General features: G+C 49.9%; 1 protein-coding gene across 1 annotated transcript in view; it reads right to left on the reverse strand.

Moving 5' to 3' along the window:
* The window catches only part of LOC142313028 (uncharacterized), a 55,078-nt gene extending 43,728 nt beyond the window's left edge, over nucleotides 1-11,350 (reverse strand). The window contains exon 1 of the mRNA XM_075352015.1: nucleotides 11,143-11,350. Coding sequence (XP_075208130.1) covers nucleotides 11,143-11,350 — 208 coding nt within the window. The remainder of the gene's footprint in view (nucleotides 1-11,142) is intronic.
* Between the last annotated feature and the right edge of the window lie 294 nt (nucleotides 11,351-11,644).

Below are 11,644 nucleotides of genomic sequence, written 5' to 3' on the forward strand. Positions count from 1 at the left end.
TTCTCCATGTATTCACCCCATAGTACTCCATATATTATACTGCACCACATAGTCCCCAATGTTTTATAATGCACTCCGATAAGGTATATTATAATGTAGCCCCCATAGTCCTATATGTATTATAACACAACCCCATAAAACTTCATATTGTATTATGCAGCCCCATACTCCTCCATGCATAATGCACCCCTATATTCCATGTATAAGGTTTCCTTCATTTTATATTATGCAGCCCCCCCAGACCTCCATATATAATCATGCAACCAGCCTCCCCAGTCCTCCATGTATAATAATGCAGCCAGCCTCTCCAGGCCTCCATGTATAATGTAGCAGCCAGCCTCTCCAGGCCTCCATGTGTAATGTAGCAGCCAGCCTCTCCAGGCCTCCATGTATAATGTAGCAGCCAGCCTCTCCAGGCCTCCATGTATAATATAGCAGCCAACCTCTCCAGACCTCCATCTATAATAATGCAGCCAGCCTCCCCAGTCCTCCATGCATAATAATGCATCCAGCCTCCCCAGTCCTCCATGTATAATAATACAGCCAGCCTCCTAGGCGTCCATGTATAAAATAGCAGCCAGCCTCTCCAGGCCTCCATGTATAATATACCAGCCAGCCTCCCCAGGCCTCCATGTATAATAATTCAGCTAGCCTCCCAAGGCCTCCATGTATAATAATGCAGGCGCCCTCCCCAGGCCTTCATGTATAATAATGCAGCCAGCCCTCCATGTATAATAATGCAGCCAGCCTCCCCAGACCTCCATGTATAATAATGCAGCCAGCCTCCCCAGACCTCCATCAATAATAATGCAGCCAGCCTCCCCAGACCTCCATGTATAATAATGCAGCCAGCCTCCCCAGACCTTCATCTATAGTAATACAGCCAACTTCCCCAGGCCTCCATGTATAATATAGCAGCCAGCCTCTCCAGTACCCCATGTACAGTCATGGCCAAAAGTTTTTAAGAATGACACCAAAATTATATTTTCACATGATCTGTTGCCCTCTGGTTTTTAATTGTGTTTGTCTGATGTTTACATCACATACAGAAATATATTGGCAATCATATTATGAGTACCAAAAGGTTATATTGACAGTTAGAATGAGTTAATGCAGCAAGTCAATATTTGCAGTGTTGACCCTTCTTCTTCAGGACCTCTGCAATTCTCCCTGGCATGCTCTCAATCAACTTCTGGATCAAATCCTGACTGATAGCTGTCCATTCTTGCATAAGCAATGCCTGCATTTTGCCAGAATTTGTTGGTTTTTGTTTGTCCACCCGTCTCTTGATGATTGCCCACAAGTTCTCAATGGGATTAAGATCTGGGGAGTTTCCAGGCCATGGACCCAAAATCTCTATGTTTTGTTCCATGAGCCATTTAGTGATCACCTTTGCTTTATGGCAAGGTGCTCCATCATGCTGGAAAAGGCATTGTTGGGCGCCAAACTGCTCTTGGACAGTTGGGAGAAGTTGTTCTTGGAGGACATTCTGGTACCATTCTTTATTCATGGCTGTGTTTTTAGGCAAGACTGTGAGTGAGCCGATTCCCTTGGCTGAGAAGCAACCCCACACATGAATCGTTTCAGGATGCTTAACAGTTGGCATGAGACAAGACTGGTGGTAGCGCTCACCTCTTCTTCTCCTAATAAGCTGTTTTCCAGATGTCCCAAACAATCGAAAAGGGGATTCATCTGAGAAAATGACTTTACCCCAGTCCTCAGCAGTACACTCCCTGTACCTTTTGCAGAATATCAGTCGGTCCCTGATGTTTTTTCTGGAGAGAAGTGGCTTCTTTGCTGCCCTCCTTGAAACCAGGCCTTGCTCAAGCAGTCTCCGCCTCACAGTGCGTGCAGAAGCACTCACACCAGCCCGCTGCCATTGCTGAGCTAGCTCAGCACTGCTGGTAGTCCGATCCCGCAGCTGAAACAGTTTTAAGATACGGTCCTGGCGTTTGCTGGTCCTTCTTGGGCGCCCTGGAGCCTTTTTGGCAACAATGGAAGCTCTCTCCTTGAAGTTCTTGATGATGCGATAGATTGTTGACTGAGGTGCAATCTTTGTAGCTGCGATACTCTTCCCTGTTAGGCCATTTTTGTGCAGAGCAATGATGGCTGCACGTGTTTCTTTAGAGATAACCATGGTTAACTGAAGAGAAACAATGATACAAAGCACCAGCGTCCTTTTAAAGTGTCCAGTGGTGTCAATCTTAATGGAACAATCACTAAAACAATGTTAGCTGCTCCTTTTAAGGCAGGAATGCAATGATGTTGAAATGTGTTTTGGGGGTTAAAGTTCATTTTCTTAGCCAATATTGACTTTGCAAGTAATTGCTGTTAAGATGATCACTCTTTATGACATTCTGGAGTATATGCAAATTGCCATTAGAAAAACTTAAGCAGTAGACTTTGTAAAAATTAATATTTGTAGCATTCTCAAAACGTTTGGCCATGATTGTATGATGTAGCAGTCAGCCTCTCCAGGCAGCCTCCATGTATAATATAGCAGCCAGCCTCTCCAGGTATAATATAGCAGCCAGCCTCTCCAGGCCTCCATGTATAAGATAGCAGCCAGCCTCTCCAGGCTTTCATGTATAATATAGCAGCCAGTCTCCCCAGGCCTCCATGTATAATGCAGCCTTCCCAGGCCTCCAGGTATAATGCAGCCTCTCCAGGCCTCCATTTATAATATAGCAGCCAGCCTCTCCAGGCCTCCATGTTTAATATAGCAGCCATCCTCTCCAGGCCTCCATGTATAATATAGCAGCCATCCTCCCCAGATCTCCATGTATAATGCAGCCTCCCCAGGCCTCTATGTATAATGCAGCCTCTCCAGGCCTCCATGTATAATATAGCAGCCAGCCTCTCCAGGTCTCCATGTAGAATATAGCAGCCAGCCTCCCCAGGCCTCCATGTATAATGCAGCCTCCCCAGGCCTCCATGTATAATGCAGCCTCCCCAAGCCTCCATATATAATGCAGTATCTCCAGGCCTCCATGTATAATGCGGTCTCCCTAGGCCTCCATGTATAATGCAGCCTCCCCAGGCCTCCATGTATAATGCAGTATCTCCAGGCCTCCATGTATAATGCAGCCTCTCCAGGGCTCCATGTATAATAATGCAGCCTCCCCAGACCTCCATGTATAATGCAGCCTCTCCAGGCCTCCATGTATAATAATGCAGCCTCCCCAGACCTCCATGTATAATGCAGCCTTTCCAGGCCTCCATGTATAATATTGCAGCCTCCCCAGACCTCCATGTATAATGCAGCCTCCCCAGACCTCCATGTATAATGCAGCCTCCCCAGACCTCCATGTATAATGCAGCCTCTCCAGGCCTCCATGTATAATAATGCAGCCTCTCCAGGCCTCCATGTATAATACAGCCTCTCCAGGCCTCCCTGTATAATGCAGCCTCTCCAGGCCTCCATATATAATAATGCAGCCTCCCCAGACCTCCATGTATAATGCAGCCTCTCCAGGCCTCCATGTATAATGCAGCCTTCCCAAGCCTCTGGCCACCGTGTACTCACTAATTTATATTTAAAAAAAACCCCAAAAAATAAAAAAAACAAGGCAGCCTCCATGTATAATATAGCAGCCAGCCTCTCCAGGTATAATATAGCAGCCAGCCTCTCCAGGCCTCCATGTATAAGATAACAGCCAGCCTCTCCAGGCCTTCATGTATAATATAGCAGCCAGTCTCCCCAGGCCTCCATGTATAATGCAGCCTCCCCAGCCCTCCAGGTATAATGCAGCCTCCCCAGGCCTCCATTTATAATATAGCAGCCGGCCTCTCCAGGCCTCCATGTTTAATATAGCAGCCATCCTCTCCAGGCCTCCATGTGCAATATAGCAGCCAGCCTCCCCAGGCCTCCATGTTTAATATAGCAGCCAGCCTCTCCAGGCCTCCATGTATAATATAGCAGCAATCCTCCCCAGATCTCCATGTATAATGCAGCCTCCCCAGGCCTCCATGTATAATACAGCCAGCCTCTCCAGGCCTCCATGTATAATATAGCAGCCAGCCTCTCCAGGCCTCCATGTATAATGCAGCCTCTCCAGGCCTCCATGTATAATATAGCAGCCAGCCTCTGCAGGCCTCCATGTAGAATATAGCAGCCAGCCTCCCCAGGCCTCCATGTATAATGCAGCCTCCCCAGGCCTCCATATAGAATGCAGTATCTCCAGGCCTTCATGTATAATTCAGCCTCCCTAGACCTCCATGTATAATGCAGCCTCCCCAGGCCTCCATGTATAATGCAGTATCTCCAGGCCTCCATGTATAATGCAGCCTCTCCAGGCCTCCATGTATAATAATGCAGCCTCCCCAGACCTCCATGTATAATGCAGCTTCTCCAGGCCTCCATGTATAATAATGCAGCCTCCCCAGACCTCCATGTATAATGCAGCCTCTCTAGGCCTCCATGTATAATAATGCAGCCTCCCCAGACCTCCATGTATAATGCAGCCTCTCCAGGCCTCCATGTATAATAATGCAGCCTCTCCAGGCCTCCATGTATAATGCAGCCTCTCCAGGCCTCCATGTATAATGCAGCCTCTCCAGGCCTCCATGTATAAGAATGCAGCCTCCCCAGACCTCCATGTATAATGCAGCCTCTCCAGGCCTCCATGTATAATGCAGCCTTCCCAAGCCTCTGGCCACCGTGTACTCACTAATTTATGTTTAAAAAAAAATAAAAAAAACCAAGTAGTCACCGCTCTCTCTTCCTTCCACCGCTGCTTTCCTCACCTCTCTCCTCGTTCCCCAGCCGCTGCTCTGTCCTCACCGCTTCCTCTTCCACCGCTGCTTGTTCTCCCCTCTCCTCATTCTCCCGGTACTCCAGTCGGCGTCCTCCTGTCCTGTGCTCTGTGCACTCAGCACAGCAGTTGCACGGGAGTAACGTCACCGCGCAGGCACAGGGGGAGAATGATGATGCATAGCGCGGCACCAGCAGGGGGGCCCGGTGTCGGCGGCGGCACCGGGTCATATAGCGGCTGCGTAGTCTGTGACAGGTCAGCGCAGCTCCTCTCTCACTGAAAGTAGCTGGCTGCTGTTCTGCCTGGCGGCCGCCGGGCCCCTACCCTCCCGGGCCCGGTCGCAATGGTGACCGCTGGGACCGCGGTAGTTACGCCCCTGCCCACGGGTCAGCGTCTGACGGGCACGGCTGCCAACCAAAGGACCGGGAGCGGACTCCTGCGTTACACACCGGGAAGTCCACCACAGAAAACACAAAGTGCAGAGGAAAGGGGCATTGACCACCGGCCCGGGTGTGGGACCAGAAATACACCCCCGGCCACGGCAGCCGGCCACCATCACCTTGGTTTACCAAAGGACTTGGGTGATTTATTCAACCTTGAGTAACAACCCCGGTCTGACCGGGCTCGCCGACCCTGCCGTTACCATCCCCTGCACAGAGACAGTAGGCCCCGGGGAATCCATCCCTGCCCACGGAGGGGTTAACATCCAGCTGCCAGCACATCGCCCCGGGAGTCCCACAACAGCAGCGGTGGTGCTACACCTCACCACACACCGTGGGTGGCATCACAGACAGTTTTCAACAAATACGTCCTCTTTTCATTTGAAGTGTCCGCGTGACCCCGGGTCTGGTAGAGTCCCTCGAGCCATACCGCAGATCCGGATCCCAGCAGCACGGCTGCTGGCACAGGGGCAGCACACCTCAAAACTTGTCATCACCAACAGGATACTTACCCATCCACTTACTTGGTGGAAGTGCGCCTTGTTCTGTTCAGCGGTGGTCCGCTGCAAAATTTTGAAAAATCGCCATTTTTGTCGCCATTTTTAGGCGCACAAATTGACAACCCAGTGTCTTCTTCCCCGAGAAAGGGCGCGAAGTTGAAGCCCCGCCCCCTGGGAACACGGCCGGAAGGAAGACCCTGAGGCCAAAAACGAAACTAGCAAGCCACGTCTAAGGACTGCTCCCAAAAAACCAAGAGGGAGAAGCGGGAAGATGTCGTCGCCAAATGTGGACGGCGGAGTAGCGCCCGCCGCCGGAGCGGCAGCGCCCACGAACGAGGTGGTTGGCAAAGATGCAAGGGTGCCCGCTCCGGTCGCACGAGCAGTGGAGCCTGCGGACCCAGCAGTGATGATGTTGGCTTCAGCGGTCCGCCCGGTCACGACGGAGGCGACACCCAGCCCAGGGGACCCTGTGGCTGCGGAATCGGAATCGGAGGAGACGGACGAGAGTAGGCACCCACACCCCGACCGCTGAGTACATTCCGCAAAACGGTGGGAATGGATGCCGGATGGCTTTATCGTCCCGGACATACCATGCATTGGAGGTATACGAGATGGAGGCAGAGTCCACCTCCGAGGATGAAGTCCCGTCTGCTGCTGGGGGTGTGATAGAGCCAGTCTGTCGGCACTGCGAGCTGCCGAGGCAACGCCCCGGAGGTGCCCGGCGTTGAAGAAGACCAGAGTCCGCGACAAGTTACAAGTGTAAAGTTTAAAGTTACAAGTTAAAAGTTGACTGTTTAAAGAACCCGCCACCCTTGTTGAACGTCCTCATGTTCCCGGAGGAGGCCATCTGCACAGCAGGTGGAGGGTGGCAGGGCAGTTGAAGAGGTTGACTGTACAGAGCTCCGTTCTTGTTGATCGTCTTCACCCCTGCAGTTGAAAGTGAAGAGGCCATCAGGGGTCGGAGCCCCTCGTGGAGGATGGAGCCAGGTCCAGAGGAGCAGCCGTACTCGCACCGCAAGCAGCAAGAAGACGGAGTCTTTTGGACAGTGCCACCCGTGAAGTGAAGGTGGCATTGGAGACCCGTGCTGTCCAGTGGTGGTCTAGTGGGAAAGCTGCAAAAGGAGGCTGTCCTGGCAGCGGTGTTTTAATGTTGTAAAGGAATCCCGACCGCCCGTCTCGCCCCGCTGCAGTCTCTGGAAAGGCTGATTGGAGGAAGGGCCTGCGGTAGAGTCGGCCGAGGCCCAGTCACTACTAAAACCAGTGACTACCCTCCAGGACAGGGGTCCCCGGGCTTGGGGCCCTTGAGATGGACTGCCGGGTAAGGAACTTTTTACCCGGCTCGTGTGGGCGTCACCCGGACCCGTTCCTGGACTTGGGCAAAGGCGTGTGCACCAGTGTTTAGCGGTGGCACCAGGGAACAGGTTGTTTTGGGTGGGGTCGCAGCAAGAAGGTGGTCCGGTCCGTCCCGCTCCGTTAAGTTATGCAACATTTAAGATTTGTGCCTCCCATAAGGGAAGAAATTGTAAAAAGTTATTATACTTGTAAACTTGTTTTCATATTTTTTCCTTTTCTAGTTCCGGTTAAAATAAATGGTGGTGGTCGGAGAGCCCGCGGTCGGTCTGTATTAAACCATGGGGGAATGTGACGCCATGGCAAAACCAGGTAGCCACACAGTTTTAGGCCCCCGCATAACACCTATCCCACACAGGGTTAAACCAGCCGACCTGAAATCCTAGTCACCCCCTCAGGGAAGGACAGACACACCAGTGGGCGGGACCAGGCGGAAGGAAAACGCCCACCTAGGGGTCTGGAGAGCCCGGGGCGGGAAAACAGTGGAGTTTAGTTTCGAGTCAAGTTCAGAGTGGAGTGGAGGAGTAGAGCTCAGGCAGTCAAGGCCTGGAGCTCAAGTTGACCGGCATCGAGGTTGGAGCCCCGGTGTACTGACTAGGTCGCAGACAGTGGTCGGTGCCAGCAGGAGACGGGAAGACGGCTGCCGGCGATCTGAGGTGGACCGGGGCTGGGTTGTTGTCGACACCGGAGAACCGACCCGGAAACCGTGCACAGAGGGGTACTCGGACCCTGAAGCCAGGACCGAAACCAACGGCTTAGCTAACCTAAGTCCCGAAAAGTAGACAACCACCCACCGAGAGGGATAGGGCATGCGCCAGGGCCCGGTAGATCCCACTGGTCAGCGTCTGACGGGCACGGCTCCCAAAAAAAGGACCGGGAGCGGACTCCTGCGTTACACTCCGGGAAGTCCACCACAGAAAACACAAAGTGCAGAGGAAAGGGGCATTGACCACCGGCCCGGGTGTGGGACTAGAAATACACCCCCAGCTGCGCAGCCGGCCACCATCACCTTGGTATACTGATTTATTCAACCGTGAGTAACAACCCCCGTCTGACCGGGCGCGCCGGCCCCTGCCGTTACCATCCCCTGTACAGAGACATTGGGCCCCGGGGCATCCATCCCTGCCCACGGAGGGGTTAACATCCAGCTGCCAACCCTTCGCCCTCGGGAGTCCCACAACAGCAGCGGTGGTGCTACACCTCACCACACACCGTGGGTGGCGTCACAGACAGTTTTCAACGACAACCGTTCAAATACCTCCCCTTTTCATTCGAAGTGTCCGCGTGACCCCCGGGTCCGGTAGAGTCCCTCGAGCCATACCGCAGATCCGGATCCGAGCAGCATGGCTGCTGGCACGGGGTCGGCACACGGGCATACAATCAAATGGCCCATCAACGCAATCAATATTTTTGCTGTGGTAACAGACCAGGTCGGCTTCTTGCATCCTTAACAAAGCTATTTAGGATGGCTACTAATATTACAAGAGAGAGAGAGCCGAATGCAGGCCCCCTAATGGATGACGGCCGTTTCACACGTCCTTGTGCTTCTATGGGTCCAATGCAATGGTCGAGACCTCACTGTCTAAATAGAGGTGCACCCGGATCTCATCCACCGCTAATTAAAAACAAGCTGAGTGCATAAATTACAATCCCAGAAAGGGGGCAGGCATTACAAAAAAAGAGACTGTAACATACAAAATACAATTCATCATCAAAGAAAAGAAATTCCATTAAATCACTCAAAAATCACATTAATAAAAAATCATTCCGGTCGTTCAAACCCAAATTCCCTTGTGCCAGATAATTAATCTAGCTTCTGTTTGTAACAAACGTTTGTGGAGGTCGCCACCTTGTGGTGGAAGAGAAACCCTCTCTAAACCTGCAAATTGTATGGAATTCGGATCACTATTATGACACTCTTGGATATGCTGCATCAGGCGAGGAGAACCTTTACCTGAAATAATAGAATTAAAGTGTTCTTTGAACCGTACGTAGAGGGGGCGAATCGTCTTCCCAATGTAAAATCTTCCATATGTACATATGATGTTATACACAATAAATTTAGATTTACAAGAAATAAACTTCTTCACAGTATGGTAAAAAGGGCCAAAATGTATTGGATTAGAGATCAAATGTGAACTACAAAAACGGCAATTTCCATAACGGAAATTGCCTGTGGGGCATGGTCTTTCAAGCCATGTGGGGTTGCATTTCTCTCTGTTCTTAACCAAAAGCTCTGTAAGGTTATTAGACCTGCGGTGTGTAATCAGAGGTCTAAATACTGTAACATCTTTTAAACCGTAACAAAAAATCGGGGGTCAGACTCCAAAATATGCCAGTTATTTAAAATTGCACTTCTAATCTGCTGATCTACCGGGCCAAATTTGAAATTGAACAAAAATCTATGGGACTCATTCTTGTTTGTTTGCTTTTTGTGTCCACAAACACCCCCCACAGGTGTCAATAGGGCTCTGGCCAAAGAGTCCTCAACCAATGCATGAGGATAATCCTTTCTTCTAGCCGCAATTTCAGATCAGCTGCCAGTATTCTGAAAGATTCCTCACCACTATTCAGTCTTCTAAAGCCCGCTTTACACACTACAATATATCTTACGATGTGTCGGCGGGGTCACGTCGTAAGTGACGCACATCCGGCATCGTAAGGTACATTGTAGTGTGTAACAGCTCCATGCGATTGCGAATGAACGGTAAAACGTTCATCGCACGCATGTCGTTCATTCCTCATGGATTGAACGTCAGGTTGTTCATCGTACCCGGGGTAGCACACATCGCAGTGTGTGACACCCCGGGAATGATGAACAGATCTTACCTACATCCTGCGGCTCCCGGCCAGCAATGCGGAAGGAAGGAGGTGGGCGGGATGTTTATGTCCCGCTCATCTCCGCCCCTCCGCTTCTATTGGCCGGCTGCCGCGTGACGTCGATGTGACGCCAAACGTCCCTCCCACTCCAGGAAGTGGACGTTTGCCGCCCACATCGAGGTCGTATGGAAGGTAAGTATGTGTGACGGGGGTTAATCGTTTGTGCGGCACATTCAACAAAATTGAACGTGCCACACATACGATGGGGGCGGTTACGATTGCATACGATATTGTATGCAGAATCGTAACATGTAAAGCTGGCTTTAAGCTCAGAAATTGATTAAAAGGTAAAGCCTTTTTTACATGGAGAGGATGCGCACTGTGATAGTGGAGCAGTGAATTAGAAGCTGTGGGTTTCCTATAAACTTTAGTATTCAAAACCCCATCTTTGATTGTGACCGTGACATCCAAAAAATCAAGAACGATACCTCCAAAAACCTAAGTGAATGACATATTCATCGTGTTAGCAGAGTTTAGATGTTGTACGGACTCCAGGAACTGCTCAGCTGAGCCGTCCCACACGATGAATATGTCATCCACATATCTGGCAAAAAACTTAATGTGCTTGATATAAGGATTATGCAATGAAAAAATGTACCGACTTTCAAAAATGCCGAGGAAGATATTTGCTAAAGAACATACGACAGGGGTACCCATCGTTGTACCCCCGCATTGCAGTTATCACCTGTCCATGAACATAAAAGCGTTGTGAGACAAAATTAGGGAAAGTGCTTCACCTACAAAATCACAAAAAATATCTTGTTTTCCACCTTTCCTTAAGACTTGTTTGACGGCCTCATCACCCTGCATCTGGGGCATGCGGGTGTAGAGGCTCTCAACGTCAATAGAAGCCAAAAAGAAAGTCTCCTGCCAGGTAATGTCCTTCAACATTTTAATAAAGTCCCCACTATCTCTAACATAAGAAGGGATATTAATCAGCACACAACATAGTGGGACAAAGGCTCCATCAAGGAGCCGATGCCCGACACTATGGGGTGTCCAGGTGGTGGTTTTTGTTTTATGAATTTTGGGGATCCAGTACCAGTGTGCCTTGTGTGGGAAAAGCAGGTAACAATTTGTCAGCTCGGCTCCGAGTGAGCATGTTGGAGTTTACCTGTCTGTCTAAAAAAATGTTTAGTTGTTTTTTAAACCGTGTAGTAGGATCTGACAGGAGGGGTGTGTATGTGGTGCTGTCAGACAGCTGTCTTTTGGCCTCACAAATGTAGTACTCCCTTGTGAGGAGCAATACATTGCCGTCCTTATCTGTTCCACGGAATACTACATCTTCCCAGCTTCGCATGATTTTTAAAGCTGCCAGTTCATCTTCGGTTAAACTATTGGGTGAAACAGGATATATTAGAGCTTCTACCTCCTTCAGGACTTTCAAGTTTCCCTGACTAGCTGGTGGACAAGAATCTGATTTCATCCCCCCCCCATGAAAAAAGGAATCTCCTCTCTTTCAGATCCGGCTGCCGCAGCCTCATTAGAATTTGTGAGGCTCAATAACAATTCAGAGTCTCGCTGTAAATTAGCATCAACTGCTTTAATGCAATCAAAAGCAGTGGATCCTATAAAGCATGGTTTATGAACTTCTGGTACGGTTTGTGTATCAGATTTTATAGACTGAAAGTATTTGTATAAATTAATTTTTCTCACTGCTTTAAACATATCAATTTTAAATTGTGCAAAATCGAAATTCTCAGGAACACAAAAATGTAAC

This window comes from Anomaloglossus baeobatrachus, chromosome 5, assembly GCF_048569485.1.
Source record: "Anomaloglossus baeobatrachus isolate aAnoBae1 chromosome 5, aAnoBae1.hap1, whole genome shotgun sequence".
In the NCBI taxonomy this organism is placed as follows: Eukaryota; Metazoa; Chordata; class Amphibia; order Anura; family Aromobatidae; genus Anomaloglossus; species Anomaloglossus baeobatrachus.